The sequence below is a fragment of the Apteryx rowi genome, unplaced genomic scaffold (assembly GCF_003343035.1).
Source record: "Apteryx rowi isolate R43461 unplaced genomic scaffold, aptRow1 scaffold_151, whole genome shotgun sequence".
Lineage (NCBI taxonomy): Eukaryota > Metazoa > Chordata > Aves > Apterygiformes > Apterygidae > Apteryx > Apteryx rowi.
In genome coordinates, this window is record NW_020447764.1 from 1,640,539 (window position 1) to 1,661,569 (window position 21,031).

General features: G+C 39.6%; 1 protein-coding gene across 1 annotated transcript in view; it reads left to right on the forward strand.

Moving 5' to 3' along the window:
- The window catches only part of RELN (reelin), a 277,854-nt gene that overhangs the window by 123,181 nt on the left and 133,642 nt on the right, over nucleotides 1–21,031 (forward strand). The window contains exons 9-10 of the mRNA XM_026059038.1: nucleotides 14,969–15,065; nucleotides 18,129–18,369. Of these exons, the coding sequence (XP_025914823.1) occupies nucleotides 14,969–15,065; nucleotides 18,129–18,369 (338 nt within the window). The remainder of the gene's footprint in view (nucleotides 1–14,968; nucleotides 15,066–18,128; nucleotides 18,370–21,031) is intronic.

Consider the following 21,031-nt stretch of genomic DNA (forward strand, 5'->3'; position numbering starts at 1 on the left):
TGGATATTGCACAGATGCCTCTGGACTCAGCTGCCATACAACGTTAGTCTGATTTATTAGCTAAAATATTCTCTATTTCTCACCCAAAGCTCCAGCTTTTCCCCTTAGCTACATCCCTGAACTTCTGCAGAACCTGATCTGTCTTTCCCATGGGCCACTATGACGGAAGGTGACTCACAGTAATGAGAGATTAATGACAGAGCTAAACCTGCAAAGAAAGAGACCCCCAAAATCCCATAAGAAGCAGAGGAGAGGCTTTACGGGAGGGATGCCAAGGCATGAGTTTTGTAGGAGGCACTGCTCGTGCACTGTCCCCGGGGTGTCCTCACCGACGCGCGTGCTCCTGGGGCAGCTGGATGCGGCTGCGCACACTCTGCAGGGCCGTTAGCGTTGGCGGGCCATTTTCATTTCTCCTTCCTCCGCAGCACGTCTGAGCCAAAAATGAAGCTGAAGCCCAAGGCGCTGTGATGAGTGTGAGCACTCAGCCTGGCCTACAGGGCAGGTGCTCCTTGAGCTATATATGTAGCAACGTGAAAAGAGTGTAAAAAACAATGATGTAAAGTATTACAATGCCTTGAAAAACTTGTTCCGTAGCTCTCTCCTTGTGTCTTAGTATGTCTAGATCACTTTTGGCTGTTGAGCAATATGTTTAGATTGGAATAACTTGATAAGAAAAATTCCTGTTCTTCAGGGTTTTTTTATGAAAACACTTGAACACTCCCCTGAGAACAGGATGAATTTGACAGTCTCATGTACTGGATAAATATAAGATGTCTGTAGGCAAGCCTATACTTCAGAATTTCTTTTTCTTCAACTTTCATGCTACTGTCACAAAGATCCTCTGTCATTATTAGAGCATGTTAATAATTCTTTTTTCCCTAGTTTGCTGTCATTTCTAAAAATGCAAAAAACCCCCCGCTATTTTATATCAAACCAGAAGTGATATTTTTCTGAGCCTTTTTTTTAATTAAAAAAATTTTTGAAATGGAATACATCTTCAAACTTTTGGCATTTTAGCTGTTTTTTTAAAAGAGTGAGAAAACAGACTTGCAAACAAACAGCTAGCCAAAGATCCAGAAGTTGTCTTTGCCTTATTTCTTATAAAGAACATGGACCTAGACTCCCCTGTCCAGAAAATCATCCCTACCATCCTGATAAGGAAATTTTGGGGAAGCTGGGTTCCAAAATCTAACACAGTCTACTTTAGATCAATCATTAGTCATTACTTTCAGTCAACCTCAAAACTATCTTTCTAGACAAATAAGTGGCTTGCAATTTTTTATTCCCTTTTATTCTAATTGTAAACCATATTTCCCTAACTGATTTTAGCTGAGTTATGGTCATTTCATGTGTGTAACATTGGCTTTAGTTTAATTCAAAAGAGAGTTTGAAATGAAATGCAAAACGTGCCAAGTAATATAGAGGTAAGGCAAAAAAATAATTTGCATGAACTCCTAAGAATGAAACTGCTTAGCAGCTCACTGTTATCAGTTCTGTGCATTACTTCTGATACAAATAACACATTTTGACAAAGATTATTTTCTCTCTTATTCATTGGGATCTTATGATCAGTCTTGCCAGAATTACTACATTTATATAAGCATCATTTAATTATCCTATAAAGGACTGCAGTGAACTTAAGAGACAGCTAATATAAAAAGGAAATTTTAAAAGTCTGCAAATCTTATTTAGAAGTCAGGAAATGAGAGTTTAGGCTTGAAATCCATCAGTGCCCATGCACATGACATGTCGGGAAAGAAGTTAACTGTCATCTTTCTTCTGTTTTACGCTTAATGCAGTGAACTGAACCTCCCTTCTGTTAGCTCAGGGAGGTGGTTGTGGCAGAATTCCTGGAATGCAGCAATGGATGTACAGAACGTCTTTGTCAGCTACCTGTTTGTCCAGGACTTGCCACAGTTTTTATACTTCTGATTTGAAGTGGCAAGACCATAGGGTACTTGAAAGAATTGCAGTGTAGGCTCACCATGACAGGAAACACCTTACAAGAAACTGGGTATGATGCAGAGAAACTTTGCCTGCAATCAGTTGAATGATAAAACTATGGCTCCAAAGGTCTGGTAACCACTGAGAATATTACTGATCTGGCAAAGAAAGTATTGCTATCTGAGAGGACTATTCACTGTGATTGTGAATGACTTGAAGATGCAGGATTAAGGACAAAGGGTGATCTTCAGTGGCTCGACAACCAACGATCTTGAGACTAGAAATTCTTTGCATATTTTTGCTGCTTGGATCAAGTATTTGATCCCTGCTTTAGCCAGAAAGAAGCAAAACATGCAACTAGTTCATCAGTCTTCATAGAAAAATGCAGTTTTCAGTGTAGAGTTTTAGTAGTAGGGTTTAATTTAGAACAGTACTGTGTGATTTTGCCAGATAGACTCTGCTTGTCCTCTCAGGAAAATCCCAGGAGGTATTATCTGAAAGTCAGGTCACCCATGTTATGATCTGCATGCTCATCTGCAGTGAGAATCATTTGGACCTTCTCGTAAAGTAAGAATGGCTCCTTTCTCTTGCTGCTTCTGGGTTACCTTCTTTCAAGTTGTTCAGTCACTGCTCTGTTGTATGTTGCTATTGCTTCTTCTATTGTTCCAGCTTATTTTGTCCAAACATCCATCATATGACCAAATTTACTGATAAAAAATTATATTATAAATATTACTATAAATATAAATTATATAAATATAATATAAAATACATTTACAAATTTATATTATGATATTTAATAGGGACAAAACCTTTAGGGTTCCATAGGGATAAAACAGATTTTATTAAAACCACTATTGGTACCTGCAGCACATCAAGCTGTCTTAATATCTTCCCAATGGAACCCTGTAGCAAGGTAAAAAAGTGTATCTATTCATTTTAATAAGGTTAAAATATTTTTGAAGAAAGATGATTATTGGAATTCAGCTATTCAGGGCTATTTGGTAAGGATGGACACCTGCTAATTCAGGGTGCAGATACAATTACTCAAGTGTTCTTTTTTCAGTGGTATCCGCTTTCTTCCTACTTTCTGCATTCCCCAGAAGGCAATGTACAGTTAAACTTTCTGCTTTTACATACTTAAATATTTCATTGAAAAACTCATCATATAGTCACTAAAATTAAGTAACAAAACTAATAGTGTCTCCAGTCTTGCTCAACACACTTCCTGCTCTTGCAACTTTATTTTCTAGTGGAGTAATCACCCCTGCTAACACTTTGAATTTCTTGAGCTTTGTAAATCTATCAGACCATCGTCTGTCCTTAACTGAAGAGTAATTGTGTTGTCTGTGATGACTTTTATATTTATAGTATCATTCTTTTTTAAGAGGGGAAGGTGCATATGCAATGCACATATCAAGAACTCCCAAGTACTCTAGTGTATTTACAGTTGATTTTTAATGCTTGCTGATTTCACAGTTCTTGGCAAGTTTAATGGTGGAAATGATTTTAAATGTGCTATTGATTGCTTTTGATTAGCATGTGAGTACAGGTCATTGCTTTGGATGCAGGTCTTTGACTTAATGGTTCTGAAAGGATTCTCATGTCGTGCCCTGCCTTGCCCTAAGATATCAGGTTAGTGAATCATTAACCCAGTAGCCTCTATTACTCTTTCTGAACCACTGAGGTCACTAGAGTCAAGACAAGGGCTTTTTTTCTCAGCAAATCCATGTGGTAAGGATCTCTGCGATGTTTGCTGAAGACAAAGCACTGATGCTGTTCATTGCTTAATTACTTACTTTATTGTTGTTTATTCTTTATTATTATTATTTTAGTAAAAATAATGCAGCTTTTTCAGGCTTAGGGTTTTTTTCTTCATTTTTTTAGTGACAGAATTAAATTATAAAATGTAATGGATAATGGACCTACTTCTTTTTTACCCTGATACATATTCAAACTACCCAGATTTTATTATTATTATTATTTTAAATAGAATCTCCAAATGCGCCCTTTGAATTAGTCCTTACCTGCCAAGCTTTTATGCTTCAGAAAATACATTTACTCCCCTATTAACCTCAGCAAATAAAAGAACGTAATGGACAAAAATGACCTCACTACATAAAGGGTGCTGCCGGTTCACTGAACCCCATGTATTTCTTTGGAGGAAACAGCAGTCACTCCAGCCTGTCAGCTACAGCAGCATCTGGAGGGCTCGGCCGAGCATCCGTGCGGGACGGGGATTCCTTCCCCTCCCACCCTGACACATTCCCGCACCGCTTGGCTCAGCAGCATGAACAGTAAGGGATGCATTTGGCCCCGTGTAACACACTGAAGATATTTATCATTTATATTTTTCTCATGTTTGTTTAATTCAGTTCTGGTGGCAGCTGTTATATTGACTGCTGCTCTTATGTCATCTATTTATCCTCTGCTTAGATTCAGACCATTCAATAGAAATTCATACATTCAAATATGTTCAGTTTGCTAAGCTCTAGCTTTGGCTCAGAGGAACCATAACTGCTCATTTACTCTTAATTTGCATTTTGTTTAGTTGGTTTTACATTTAGCAGAAGATATCAAATGCCTGATAAATACTGTAATGGCCATTTTATGAGGTAGCACTGGACTTGCCCTCGGCAGAACTGGACAGAAATGAGCAATTTCCTTCAGAATTGCTATGAAATTTTGCTCACATCTCTCTAGAGAAATAATGAAGTGAAAAATAGGCCCCTTCTGAAGGCAGCGTGGGAGAGTATTTGACCTTTTCAATCCCTCACTTTCACAGAATCACAGAATCACAGAATCGCTGAGGTTGGAAGGGACCTCTGGAGATCATCTAGTCCAACCCCCCTGCTCAAGCAGGGTCACCTAGAGCACGTTGCACAGGATTGCATCCAGGCGCGTTTTGAATATCTCCAGAGAAGGAGACTCCACCACCTCTCTGGGCAACCTGTTCCAGTGCTCTGTCACCCTCACAGTGAAGAAGCTTTTCCTCATGTTCAGATGGAAGTGTCTGTGTTTCAGTTTGTGCCCGTTGCCTCGCGTCCTGTCACTCGGCACCACTGAAAAGAGTCTGGCCCCATCCTCTTGACACCCTCCCTTCAGATACTTGTACACATTGATAAGATCTCCTCTCAGCCTTCTCTTCTCCAGGCTAAACAGGCCCAGCTCTCTCAGCCTTTCCTCATAAGAGAGATGCTCCAGTCCCCTAATCATCTTTGTGGCCCTTCGCTGGACTTGCTCCAGTAGTGCCACATCCCTCTTGCACTGGGGAGCCCAGAACTGGACACAGTACTCCAGATGTGGCCTCACCAGGGCTGAGTAGAGGGGGAGGATCACCTCCCTCGACCTGCTGGCAACACTCTTCCTGATGCACCCCAGGATACCATTGGCCTTCTTGGCCACAAGGGCACATTGCTGCCTCATGCTTAACTTGGTGTCCACCAGCACTCCCAGGTCCTTCTCCGCAGAGCTGCTTTCCAGCAGGTCAGCCCCCAACCTGTACTGGTGTATGGGGTTATTCCTCTCCAGGTGCAGGACCCTGCACTTCCCTTTGTTGAACTTCATGAGGTTCCTCTCTGCCCACCTCTCCAGCCTGTCCAGGTCTCTCTGAATGGCAGCACAGCCCTCTGGCATATCAGCCACTCCTCCCAGTTTTGTATCATCAGCAAACTTGCTGAGGGTGCACTCTGTCCCTTCATCCAGGTCATTGATGAAGAAGTTGAACAAGACTGGACCCAGTACTGACCCCTGGGGGACACCGCTAGCTACAGGTCTCCAACTAGACTCTGCGCCGCTGATCACAACCCTCTGAGCTCTGCCATTCAGCCAGTTCTCAATCCACCTCACTGTCCACTCATCTAACCCACACTTCCTGAGCTTGTCTATGAGGAGGTTATGGGAGACAGTGTCAAAAGCCTTGCTGAAGTCTAGGTAGACAACATCCACTGCTCTCCCCTCATCTACCCAGCCAGACATTCCATCATAGAAGGCTATCAGGTTGGTTAGACATGATTTCCCCTTGGTGAAGCCATGCTGACTACTGCTGATCACCTTCTTTTCCTCCACATGCTTGGAGATGGCCTCCAGGATGAGCTGCTCCATCACCTTTCCAGGGATGGAGGTGAGGCTGACTGGCCTGTAGTTCCCTGGGTCTTCCTTCTTGCCCTTTTTGAAGACTGGGGTGACATTGGCTTTCTTCCAGTCCTCAGGCACCTCTCCTGTAAAAATTGCTGTAATTTGCCATTCTGCATTTCTTCTATTTACTTCATTTTTACTTTTGCCTGATAAAACAATACTAATTTTTTTCATACTCTTTTTGACTCTCCACCCAAAATGTGTTTTGCTGTTGCCCAACACAAAAGCTACTAGTTTTCACCTCTTTGGCAGAGATGTCCTTTGCATAGATATATAAATTATAAATTACATTTAATGTGAAAGAGTAAGACAGGTAAGTAACATCATCTAACACACTTCACATAGCATGACTGGAAATGTTAGGTGGTGTTTATTGATTTTGCTGAGTTATACAAGAGGGCTCTGCCTAGATACATAGATTGAAGCCAGGTTTTAAAGTTAATGCTGTATTTGAAAGACATTTTAATGGCCTTGTAGTGAAATGATTTGTGTTGTTTTGGCTAGTCCAAGGTTACAGTGAAACACTGTCTGTATTACTTCTATACCAGAGCTTCTCTGCCACTGTTACGAATTAAACCGTGAGTGTTACAGATTTACTATGTGGAGAAAAGCAGAAAAGATAAAGAGAGACAAATGGCAGGATGCTGTTTTAAGGCAGGTGGTGAATCACCTCCTTGTGGTCGGATGCAGACCATTATGGAACTGGGTGCGGAAAATAATAAATGCTGGATTACAGACTGACTTTCATCTTAATCCTGCTCATATCACTGTATTAGGATAACACTTCTGTATGATTAAAATTGTCCATTTTTGAATTAACTCAAACAACAAAGCATCTGTAGCTCTTGGGGGTAAAAAGAGAAACCCCCAATGCAGCAAAATGTGCCTGAGTCTTTCTCTAATGGGCTGGGGGGGCTGGGAGGGGAGAGAGATTTCCATGAGAGCAAAAGCAGATAAAAATAGAGAAAGCCCATCAGGCATTGCAAAAGAAAGCTTTCACCCAACCAGTAATTATCTACCTACATATAAAGCTAAAGGCAGGCAATCTGTTGTATAGGGTTTCAGAAAAGAGAGAGACGTTAGCTTAAGACTCGGCTTGAGAAAAAATACTTCCCAGATTTTCTCAATAAGAGGGAATTTCATTAAAGCAGGCAAGGAAACTGTTCTAAGAGCTTGATATTAATGATTTTACACAGCAATTATTGGGACCAATGTATGTTTTCTATACAGCTTCTCTAGTATGGAATAACTGCAGGGATCTGAATAAAATATCGTTTACCTTCCTGCAGTATTTAATACCCTTTTCTTATGGTGCCCGTTTTCTGGACTATTGGCCTTTACAGCTGACCCAGACTGCTAAACAGAGTTAAACAAACGACCTCTTTCTCCTTATGGATACATATTACTGTACTGCTTAATAACTGAACTACTTTAAGACTGTACAATTTAAATTTTACCCAGCTTCATTGAGGAGGGACCCTCTCGCTTAGAAGGTCTCTAAATATAGGACCTGACACTAAGCATTTAATGACAATAGTGTTCAAGCCTACAATAATGGCATGCAGGTAGAAAATGCTTACTTAGCATAGGACTTACTGCTTGGTCAGTCATTCAAGCACCACTGTACGAGTATTTCTGAGGAGTTAATAATATTATTTTTTCCATAGCTGTAATTAGTGGGTGTCAATTACACACCTAACAAGTATGTATGTATGTGACAAGTTTACTCACTTTGCCTTCACCAAGGTACTGTATACAATATTAGTGCATTAAAGAACATGGTTAAATTTAGAAGCATCATTTAATTATTCATTTGGCAACAGCTACATCACCCAAGTACACACCTGCTGGCTGTATCTCGGAAAGACTCACTAGAAATAGCTGAGCGTGTTTACATCAGAATACACTGGAAACTGGCATAAGGGAAAATACAGCTTTCTGCCTTGTTTATTTTTCTCTACTTGATGCTCTGCACACAAAAGGCAGTGTAAATTGTGATCGGATCTTGTTCATTAGAAGAGTACAAATAAGAATTTGTATGAAGGCAGGAAGCACTTCGTATCTTTGAATATAAATAGACTATAAGGAAATTGAGCAGGATAAGTATTTCCTCAGCCTTCACTTCTCATCAAAAGTGCCTTTGCTGTTAGCTGGAATCAGGGACCAATTTAGGTGGGAAGGGACCGCTGGAGGTCGTCTGGGCCAGCGCTTCCCTTCCCAGCTCAGCCCGGGGCCACCCTCCAGCTGGGGTCAGGATGCTCAGGCCCCGTCCGGTTGCATTTTGGCCTTCTCTGAAGGTGGAGAACCCCTGGAGATCCTCTCCAGGTGGAGAAAAGCCGCTGGGTCAGTCTCTCCTCATACCTCCGACCGTCCTGGAGGCTGCGGGACTCCCTGTAGCGCCTCGGTGTCATCCGAGTGCTGGGGAGCCCAAAGCTGAACACAGCTCGCTCCGTGTGGTCTCCCTAGCACTGAAGAAGGAGGAGCCATCACTTCCCACCAGCAGCTGCCCGCAGTCGGGCTTGCACAGCCCAGGGCTGGTCTTCCTTGCTGCAAGGGCATGCAGCTGACTTTCAGCCAGCAAAAAAGAGGATTTTTTTTATAATAATCATATCAAGGATATAAAGAATCATATCAGGGACATAAAGTCCTTCTGATTAATTTTTATCAAATTTATTTAATAATTAGTCTTCCAATCTTTCACAGTTTTATGATGGAAGGCTTTTATGCTGTTTGTCAACTTTTAGTTTAGATATAGCAACTCGGTATTTCGGAAACAGAGCTCCTGTCTAAAGCTGTCAGCACAACCAAAGTTAGCTGCGCTCTGAAATCTGCTGAAAACAAATGGTTAAGACTTTGCATTTCAAAATTCAGGATTCTCCCTAAAGTTAGAGTACATACGATCCTTACCAAGGGCAAACACCACTGACATTTTTATTTCCTAAGATGTGTTGGGTTTTTATTTCAGATTCATGTATCAGAACATGCACAGGGCAGAGAGAGTCAAAATCCTCTTCCTGTGTGTGGGTGAGGGGGCGGGGGGGAAGCCAGCGATGAAAGTACTTAATTTTTTTCCATGAAAATGTAGGCTAAAATTACCAAATAGAACACAGTCAAATTTTCACCCCCAGTGTTTCTGGGAGACATTTCAGAATTTTTTTTAGAAGAATGATACACAGAAATTGAGACCTTTTAAACAGGTCAATTGATTTTTGAAAAGAAAAGAAAAGAAAATACCTGCAAACCAAAACAACTACTGCTTCCCAAGAAGCAAAAGCTTAAGGTGTTTGTTGAAACTTTATGAATTACCAGTTGTGAGGACCAAGCAAGCCTTTCCTGTTTAAAAATATTTTATTATATTAATGTCCATCATTTTTCCTTTACTTACAGGAAAAGAAGTTAAAGGATAATTTAAAGCAATGACAGACCCTTTAAATTCCTCTTTCAATATTTTTTAATTTAAAGATTTTTACACTGAAAATGATTACTTGTACTCCAAACTTGTTCTATAAGATATATTTTTTACAAAAAAGTCCAAAAATCTAGAATGTGATATAATTAAAAATCACGTTTGTTACTTAATTCAGAATTGTGGCTTCATGGAAAAATTAATATATTGTCACCACCTTCTCTCGAGGAAATTTTCAGCGAGAGTATGGCATGAACAGTGAGTTGCACATTTTTGTCTCAGTGCTTCTAGTACATCCAGGGCAAAATATTCTATCTTTTAATGAGGTTAAGATCATCTGGTTCTTGACTGGAAGCCAATATAAACATATACCTAGAAAAAATAAGGATCCAGAGATTGTTTATTATACCAGACTGCATGGCTCATTAACTTGGAAATAAAAGCAAGACAAAACTGTTAGCAAGCCAGCCAAATTTGACCACTAGTAATTTATACTATCCAGTCTGGCTTAATTTGAGGGACATCAGCAAATCATAATACTTAGCAAAGACTAATCATCATTCATCACATTAGCAAAATGAATAAAAGCAATCTCCTAGTATTAGATAAACAGGATTCTTTTGAGCTCTCTTTTATTTTTCAGACCGCAGTGATGACACAATTCAAGCCATTCTACGATTTTCTGTGCGAATTTATTTCTGGCACAGTTCCGCATTAGACTCATTCTCCTTAAAGCCCAGTATTAGATATCTCTTCTGCTTATCCACTGAACCACTTGCACAAACTGTCAAGAGGTTGTCAAGAGGCTGAGGACATCACAGCCTATACGGAGGAAAATATTGCTTCCCTTGCAGATGGCACCCGGTTTATCTCAGCAAAACACCAGCTTCCAGCCAACGCTGTTAAGAAATCAGAGACCAGCAGCCATCCGACTCAGGTTTCTGTAAATCTGACACAGTTGGAGGCAAAGCCGTACTGAGTCTTGAATTCATTTTCCCTGCCTTTGTCCTCTTGGATACAAACACCTGGAGGTGAAAATTGTGCTCTTTTAATAAGGAGTATTTGATGAGCTACCCTGTTGGCTTACCTTACATCAGGACCTTCAGAAATTTCGTTATCTACCAGTAGCTCTGTCACCTTGATAACATTTCTCCTTCAATAATATGCTCTTAGTAATTCTACCTACATGGTAGTTTAAAAAACAAGGTGTGCAGAATATTTAGTAGCTTTAGATGGCATTGAATGAAACTAAAATCAGCTTAATTAGACATACAAAAAAAAAAGGCAGAGAATTCTTGACAGCTGGACATATTACAGGTGGACGGGGCTAGTCAGGTCCTGGCTGTAAGTTACAAATCCTCCCAAGCAGGTAGGAAAGCAATGGGGGAAGCATACTGTTCTTTCCCTTTTTGTGCTTTCCTGTCTGGTTTAGGTAGAACAAATAAAGCAGCAATCCGGAGCTGCTTACTCCCACACTCCTCCAGCCAAAACCGTCCCCTGTTAGCTTTTGTGTCTGGATTCAGCTTTGAGTAACCTTTATTTTATTGAATTTTCCTTCAGGCAAAATCCAAGCACAAAAAAGTGTAGGCCAGAAAAATCTGTGTTTCAGAATATTCAATGTATGAAAATAGTTGTTTTTTATAATGGAAGGTGTTTTACCGTTCATAGTTGCTACAGTGATTCCGGTAAAATTATCTTAAATATTTTGGATAGCAGACAACAATTACTGAGCTTTTGTTACCTTCAAATATACCATTTAAAAATATACCTGTGCAGGTTGTTTCTACTTCAGGTTTTTTCAAAAGTTATAGAAATCTCTGAATTTCAGCTAGAGGCCTATCAAAAGGAGTAAGTCATTGTAAGGAAGAAAATACTTTGTTTCTGAAACCCAAGGAAAAAGCTTGTCTATATGAAAAGAAGAGAGGCGTTATTCTTTTTTTGCTCTTTTTTCTTTTTTACAAATAGTAATTTGCACACGCAAGTCCTTGATATTGAAAGTAAAATGCTAACTCTTAGAAAGACAGATTTAGCTAGCAATAACCACAGCAGAGCATCAGACACACTGTGCCATGCTTGGCTTGAGAAGCAAACGGTGTTTTACGTGCTGTAGTGCAGTGACTTACTGATGTAGACTTCTTTGTGGTCAGCACTATGCACCCTTCATGACCTGTTTTCACAGCTAATTCAAAACCTGGGCATTCCTGAATTAAAACGTGTATGTTCGAGGCTCATTCGAAAGGTTTTGCATTGTCTTGCACAACTTTTTCCCTGGAGGCAGGAGGGTATGAAGATTTATAGTGTGACATCCTGCCCCTGATGCTCTGCTCAGAGCTGACAAACTGTTTATTACCATCCCTGGAAGCCGCCTGAAGGACATCGCCACGGCCCTGGGTGAATCTGCCCTCAGTTTCTGCTGGGTTACTACAGGAATTTTGGAAATCATCTATTTGTTTGCCATGACAGAATATTCTTTTGCTGGTCAAAATAGATGCAAATATCCAAGCTGCATATTTCCAAGAATATTTAAGTAATACTAGTTCAGGATTGATTCAGCCATTGGCTTTCAATAGCATCTCCGCAAATCCTGTCCTAGAGTACGTCAAGCTTTCTCCCTTTTCTTGGTGATAATCCACGTAGGCTAGGATGAATGTTGGTTTTGTAAAAGATGCAAGCACCAGACCCATATACTACTTGTATATTTAAAAATATAGTTCTAATGGCAATGAATGATATCTGATACTCATTGATGATTTTTTTTTTCAGAGGAATGACTTTCATTCTTTTTTTATTGCCAGCTAGGGTTTTGGAGAATTAGGTATTTAAATGATAAATAATCTTGCTATCTTAATGATTTTGAGTTGAGAATGTACATGAAAGAGTTTAAACATTAATAAAAATACAATTATTGGTCCTCAGGGCCAGTAACTGCTACCTACACTGACCTTGATGTCTTTCCCAAACTAATTTTACTCTTAGTACAACCAGTCCTGCTTATTAAAATAATGATAAAATAGCACTTCACTCCCCTCTTTTCGTTCTGTCTCCACTGCTCTCTTTCCAATAGCATATGTGAAATAGCATATCTATCTTACAAAGCCCTTTTTCAGTGCTTCCATTTCTTTGAAGCAATAACTTTTATCTTCATCGTGTAATTTTGAGGGTGTGCAGATTTAAAAGGTAACATTTTTCATATTGACTGTACTGATAGGGAACACCTATTTCCTATCCTCTTTGCAGTATGTTTAGGAAATACGGTCTTCTCCATTCTTTTTGGTGGCATATTTTGACTTGGCTTTGTTTTAGAGTTGATTTAAACAATAACTGAAATGGCACACTTTTATAAGTCTATATAGCTGGTTATTTTTATTGTCTATGTTATTCTTCCTTTAATTTTTGTATCACAGAAAACTCAGTATGTTGCTGTTTTGCCTCTCAGCCTCTTGCCAGCCAAAGTGGTTAAACTAGCTGAAGTTGAATTTGAACCGAATTCCCCTGAAATAAAATAGCTGAGTGTGATTAAAGTTTGGAACTCCTACATGCCACAAAAGTAGGAACCGACAACAGATGTCGCTCAGTAAAGTAGACCAGCTCAGCAGATGGGTAAATATTGGATGTAAAGGCTTTTCCTGACATCATTCAGTTTTAATATGATAGAAAAAAACCTGCCTTGTCAGTAAACAATAACCAGGCAGTTGCTTTGTAGTCATTTTGGGTACATGACTGGTAATTCAAGTCCTGCTGGCTTGGCGGTGTTAATTATTCTGTGCCTCGTTACAGCAAGAATACGTATCAGACCAGCTGAGCGTGCTGAGCGCAAGTGTTGCTGTTCACAACTATCTGTTTTCATATTTACATTTTAACACTAGTAAAAGATACAAGAAAAAACTCTGTGGGTCATTTCCAGGCTGCTAGGTGAGGTATCAGGCAAAATTAGAGATCTCCGTAATTTCAAAGGAGACAGAATTCATCCCATGTTTGGGGTTTTTTCCTCCTGCAGTGGTGCGTGATCCGTCTCGCAGAGCAGAAACCCCAGTCCCGTGCATCACTTAGAGCTGGGAGCTGCCAGCGGGAGCTACCTCTGGGGGAGCTGCGGCTGCAAGCAGGGCACGGCATGACACATGTGCACCTTAAATGCATGAGCGGCGTCTCTCCTGCAAGTGGTTAACACCTTTCTAATCAGGCCATTTATTTCATTGCAGAAACAAGTTGGAAAATGGTAGTGTGAAATTGTTTATGGACATTGGTGTATATATATATATGTATATATATGTGTATAGACACACACATAGCGGCTTTTCAGTGTGACTGAACACATCTGGGGCATACATAATTACATCGTACTCGCAGCACACATAATACATAGCATACCAGCGCTGGGTGCTAAGCTGTGGTACGCACTCAGTGTTACCCTGCCTGCTCAGAGGTGCTGTTTAAGTGAGAGCTGCTACTCTGAAATCTGGAAGGTAGCTGAGGTCTGGCCACTGATGGCTGGGTGTCCTTTGAATCTCACATTTGAACCTGGCGGGGAAGTAGACATTTTAATCTTGGAGCACAGGTTAGGATTTACCCATTTCGCTGGATGTTGAATTATCTGAGATTGATGAATTATCTGATGTTTGAGAGGGAAGAAGGATCTTAATGTTTTTAATTACCTCTCGGGTTGTTTATCATGTTTCGTAGGCTGAATTCTTCAATCCCAGTTTTTGTTATCCTGACTGTCCCCTTTATTATTTGTTAAGCTCATCTTTTGTGACAACACCCAGAGGCAGCCTTTTATAAATCAAAAGTAAATATATTACCCTACCTTGCAGGGGTGCCATAAGGTTTAATTAGTGCATTTTTGTAAAGTGTTCTGAGATTCCCAGATCAGCATCAAATGTTTATTATTAATTATAGGCTCTGGTGAGTATATGGAATGATTTCTTAATTTAATTCTCTTTGGGTATCCTTGAAATAACTAATTTTGTAACATCTTTATTCTTTTTAATTCCTAGAGCATATTTACTCTTGGCTCCAGTAATTCTGTGTACATTTTCCTATGACTCACTGGTTTTTTATTTCTGGAATTTTTCTTTTCTATATAGTAATATAATAAAACCAGTCTTTTACTGTTTTCCTTTAAATAATGCCATGTAGTTTACTCTCTAATAAGGAGGTTTTGTTTAAACATTATATGGTGTGGGGGGGGGGGTCCTGCAGTGGGGGGTGTTAAGTAATTTGCTTGGCTTCCCTTGGGAAATTTGCAGAGATTACATAGCACTGCTGTGATTTATCATTTCTACTTTATTTCTTACTCATAAAGCATGCATTATTTTGTGTTTACCTTTAGCACAGATCACAGGAAATTTCATCATCAGTCAAAGCACTTTAAAATACAGAGAAGTGATGATGTTGACATAGGCGCAGTCAATAACAACTTATTGGAGGATCATTTATTGCTTCACTGTGTTGTAACACTTCTAATTTCATTGCTTTTTGCAGGATCGGGTTCATGTCGCTTTAGTTACTCAGATCCCAGCATCACAGTGTCCTACAGTAAGAACAGTTCTGCTGATTGGACTCAGCTGGAGAAGATTAGGTTTGTTACAGCTTTTTAAACATTTTCATGCATTCTGACTCAGCAGGCGTTATTTAAAACTTGTATTTAGAACTCGTTTTGATTGTAAGCTTTTTGATTCTCATTTATTTGGACACTTTAAAAAATGAGGGGTGAAATTATGGTCACTAAAGCTAATTGCAAAACTGCCACTGGTTTTGGTAAATCAGAATTTCATCCATTGATTTTGTGGGCAGTAAGGAAGAGAATGACTTTAGAGTTAAAATGCAGCTCTGATAATGCGAAGGTTCAGGTCCTGTTCCATATTGCATTGCAAGCCTCTCGTGTGACACTGGGCAAATCAATTTATATTCCTAGTCCTCATTAAGAGTTTGTTCCGAAACTCATTGAAACCAGCAGATAACAGTGAACTTCAGATCAAACATTTAATGAACTTTAAATTGTTTAACTTTTGATTTTAAAAATACTTTGAGAACACAGTGAAATCCTTAAGAATAAAATGTAAGTCAATTAAAGTAAAAGTAAAGCACTTTATCATATTCATAGACACTCTTTTTTCATTCTGTTGCCCCACCAAACTCCAGGAAATACAGATTCGTTGTGCTCTCCTCATGATTGCTTTATTCCAAACCAAAACTATGACTGCTTTTGTATTTTAGCACTGCTTTTAATCTCAGCAAGAACAACAATTTATAATGTTGCGGGTTACTACTTTGGTAGGATAAAATGTTCAATAAAAATAATATTTTACAGTTTGATATGAACACTTGGGTCCTAACACTCTAATAATAACAAGATTATGGTAAAATATGCCTTGTTTTTTAAACAAGCAGGTTTATATGAAAGCACAAAGGATTATGAATGGGGATTTAAAAATCTTTTACTGTGATATGCACACCTTTAAAGAGAGAATCAGTATTGGAGACAGATTCTTCTAAGAGCAGAGCAAACATTTTATTAAATAATATTGAGAAAGTTATTTTGTGCATTGACGTATGTACAAAGTTATACAACTGGGAAGAAAAATTGCAGTATATATTTAGTGTCCACAGAATGGTTCAGTTTGCCTTGCTGCATTACCTTAGTTAATGTCTTTGCTACACAGATAATTTACTTGAGCCTGTTTATGTCCATTGAGATGATTTGCAGAGTAAGGGGATACTAAATTTCTGATAAGTAGGCAAAACTCTAGCTGCAAGCCTCTGGATTCCAGTGTCTCATCCTCCCACTCCTTGTGGGCCTGGTTATGCTTTCATTGACAAAGGCACAAATTAAGAAAAATTTAAGTAATACAAATGGTGCTAATCATTACCTCACAGAAATAGCAACCAAGAGTACCAAGAAACCAAGCCACTGGGGCTACCACAAAGTAGTTGTTCAATACCCTTTCCTGCATTGCTGCAAAATGATATGCCCCAACCATAACGTCAGTTCAGTCACTCTCATAGCTCTGCAAGCCAGGAAGCTCAGTTGTGATGGTGCAAACGTAAGCCTTGGAAAGCCCAATCTATGAAGTTAATGCATTTACAGCTTGATCCATGCTGCTTTAATGCTGCCTGCTTGAGCTGTCAGTAGAAAATAGGTCAACAGAGCAATGTCACGCAAGGCAGAGAAGAAGATGAATTATGAAAGGATGCTATTTTCTCCTGCGGCCCTTATGAGTTACAGTATTTATTTAAATGTGCTTCAGTGGCTTTCCCTGTGCTAGCTGCAGCGATGGTGAATGATGGGAGAACGGGGGTGAGGTAGCATAGGCCGCCAAAACGGTCAGTGTGCAATGAAGGGAAGGTGTCGGTGTGGGGTGGTCGGTGTGGGGTGGTCGATGTGACTTCAGCTCTGGATCCACAGTGGAGGGAGAGAGGAAGTTGGTGCTGGATGCGAACAGAGTCCCCAGGGCTCAGGGCGAATGAGGACGACATCTCAGAGCAGCGTTCCAGTTGCGGGTGAATGACATAACATTTAGCAAGTGTGAGGTGGTTTGTGGGGACAGATTCTGGGTGTGAACATGGGCCAAACAGAGTTGCTTCTGGGCATTTCACTATGCTCTAGTGTTTTGCTTTACAAAGAGAAGTGCCTCTGTTTCCTTCTAGAACAAGCAAGTTCTCAGTCAGCTCTGAATGTAGGTGCCCAAGCTATTAACCCATCGAGGCATCGCTAGGGCAAAGTAAAGGTTGCAGAGCTGGCATCTTGCAAACCCCAACTTTGTATCTCCTTTCAGCCTGAGGTTTGAATGTAGCTGGCTCCCTTTCCGTATGGGAACAGAGCACCACCAGGCAGTATTAATTCTGCTGTCATGAAATTCTAGGATATGTCATTTCCTTAATAGAACAAAAATAGTAATTCTCAGCATTACTTCCTTCAAGACCCTGTTCACTGCCTAATTCTCCAGGTCCTGCTCTCCTCTCCCAATTTCCCAGCACTGCTGCTCCATCACAGAAACAGCAGCAAGGAAAAAACAACCATGTTGTTTCTTCTGTATTGCTAGAAGCAGAACTTAAAAAGAAAAACAGCTTGGACTTCCCCATCCACAGAATTAGCCTGATGGCAGAGGAGCGGGATTCGAAGGGCAAGCTGGTCAGAGAAAATTCCCAACTTTTCCCCCCTGCTGTTCTGCCCCATCATCATCTGTGAGAGAGTGAGGCATCAGAAGTCAGGAGTTTCTTTTGGTGAAAGCTCATGGAAAAATCAAATTTTGGGAGACTTGTTTTTATCAAATGGTTCCTTAATGCTCCCTTTTGCCGTATCTGCAAAGCACCTGACAGTGAGCCAAGTTCAGCATCAAGTATGAAAGCTGTCAGACTGTTTCTTCCTGCCCTCCAAACATCTGCATCCATCTGCACCTATTGTCTTAGCTTGCAAGTTCTCCGTGGTGTGGGTTGCCTCTGTTCTGGCTATGGATGTTGCCTAGCACAGTGGGACTACGCCTCACAGTATATATTTTCTAATATCCACAGAATACCTCTCCTCATACTAGGGACATCAACTGCATAACTCCATCTCGCTTGGTAAATGTGTTAAATGAGGGAAGAAAGTGTTCCTGGCTGTGTCTTAAACTTGCTTTAATTCCATACCATTGCTTTTCAGTGCTCCTTCCAATGTCAGCACAATCATCCATATCTTGTACCTTCCTGAAGATGCTAAAGGAGAGAACATCCATTTTCAGTGGAAACAGGACTATGTCCCTGCTGGCGATGTCTATGAAGCCTGCTGGGCATTGGACAACATCCTGATCATAAATGCTGCTCACAGAAAAGTTGTGTTAGAAGATAATCTTGATCCTGTGGATACTGGCAACTGGCTTTTCTTTCCTGGGGCCACAGTTAAGGTAAGTTTGATTTTTTTTTTATGGTTTATTGTTATTATCATTTCTTATGTAGAAAAAGACCGTAACATCTAGCCAAACTCTGAACAAAGAACTGTGTTTAGGCCACTCCATCTGTTTGTAGAATTGGGCTCTTTTTGCTGTGTTTTGACCTCTTCTCCGTCCCGCCAGGCTTTCTAAAACAATGCAAAACTTTTCTGTCGTTACCAAAATCAAATGACAGTTTATAACTATCATTATGTCAAAGATCATATAGCAGAAAATGGGAAACTGTTTCCTTTTAGCAAAACAGTGCAATACTCTTGAAATAAATTCAAGTCTTTCCATTAGGTATATTGAAATTTGTTTGCCTCAGTGTCATTTGGCTACTACTACCTTTTTCATCACAAACCATCACAAATATCTATATTTTCCTACTTTTACTGACTGTGAATATCACATCTCCATTGCAACACACATACAAGTAATGGCTGCTCCTTAAAAGTTTCCTTTCCAATAAAACCTTGCTTTAATATATGAGATCTAGCAAGATCGTAATATCTTGGGAAAAACTCTAAGGAGTCTTACAAGATCTCTGTGCCCAAAGTTCCTTCAAATGCAGAGCTGTTCAACACCTAAAAATCAAATCTCTAGCTTTCTGTGTTTTCCAAGCAGACAAAACTTGAACAGCAGATTATTTTCTGTTTTCATTCTATTTTTAATTCACAAAAAAGGTATTTTGTTGTCAGGGTTCATTTATGATGCTGATAATGGTTCTGGCAATTGCACAGGAAACAGATGTTGAATATTGAGGGTAGTGTGATGTTGGTTATGGCCTCAGCCTTTTCCCACATGATCTGATATGCATGGTCTCAGATTAATCTTTTTGGAAATAAATACTCTTTGCAAGATACTCATAGCATTCATTTTTTTTACTTCAGTAAGACCATTTAAACTATAATGAGAAAATAGTTTCCTTCTCATTTATCTAGATATAGTGATTTTCTAATTCTAAAACCTAATTTATAGTGATTATAAAATCACTATATGAGATTTTAGAATCAACTCATGTCCTGCTTATTTAATGAAGTAATTTTCTATGGCCATTTCATGTCTGTGGTGTTGTCAGTCTTATCTCTGCATCTTAAAATGCAGTTCACACATGTGGAGGTGTCAAAGCAAAGAAAGGACTAATGTGCCGTAAGCCCAGTTGCCGCTTCTGAGCTGACAAAGCCTAACACCCCGTGCTCCTTCTGAAACATGCACAAATAGCATCTAAAATTACAGCGAGTAAAGCTCTTTGTTTTGGCTGGCTAAACTCTGCCAGTTTAGGGTCAATACACAACTATGGTTACTTGAAGGATGGGGGACTTGAGAAACACAGAGAGATCACCGAGCACTTCTAAAGCAGAAGTCCCCTTCAGGATCCCACCCTGTATCAGATGAGAGTGCGGATTCCCCAGGCTCCCTCCAAGGCTGCCCTCTGGGGTGAGTTAAACTGGTAGCAGCCTGCTCCCAGCTGACATTTGGTAACACCAGGTTAGGCTGAGGCCAGGTTCTTCACTGGACTCTGGAGTTATTTTGAACAATTTTAGTGTCTCTGGATTCTCACTGCTGCACTCCTGCACTCAGGTTTCATTTTCAAGGTTTTTTGCTCCAGTTTTTAGCTCAAATTTTCAGGAACAATTTTGCCAAATATAATTTCAACAGATTATGTGATGTGAATTTTGTGTTATGTCAAAACTAAAACCATTAATCACATCAAGATTTGCATCAGATTCAGTATAGAGGCAGTCATACCTGTGTAACACCAAGAACAAAATTTTTTACAACGTTTTGTGCTTTTCAGGGTTGGAACATTATATAAAACTTAGCAAGAACTTTTTATGCTTTGTTTAAAATCTTTGACATAGCTCTAATCTCAGTTCATCATAAACACATTATGTTGTATAAATAGAAATGTGAGAATCTTTGTGCGTTATGTTGACAGTATTACACCACATTTTAAATGTAACCCATCATTGCCAGAACCACATCAGTCACCTCTGTTTTAAGAGTATTTCACAGTAGTTTGATAACTTGGCCAGTATAAAGGCAAAATGAAGGTAGCACCTGGTGGCATATCTACATAGGAGTCCCAGTTTTGCTACAGCTCTCAGGCTTGAACAATTAACAGAAACTGTGGCAAACTCTTAAGAGATTTCTGTAACGTAGTCAAAGGCATTGGCCTTCAAAATAATGTTGAAGAAACACTGATAATACTGCAAGGATAGCTTGCATTGAACCTAATTCTACTTCTCTTTTCCTTACAAGTCCTTTTGGTTCCCACATATCTAAAACTTGCCAAATAGTCCTGGATTTTGTTCAGAATTTCTATACAGTAACTCTAATTTTTTATCTAGGCTTTTATTATGGGATTAGTAAATTTCGTTGCTATACTGTGTTACCTTTTATGACTGTCACCTATGTTTTTTTCAAAATAAGTTCTCATACTCACAGTCTTCCACTGTGCTAAACTCCATTTCAAACTGATAGACCTTTCTCTGACATTCAAGCCTGTTTGTACAATGTAAGTGTCAATTCATATCCTCTTGTCCTCTGTCGATTAGTGTTTTAGATAAGCTGGCCTTAAAAATCTTTCTTGAAACCTCTGTTAACTTCTTTACTGACTTCCTTCAATGTTTTT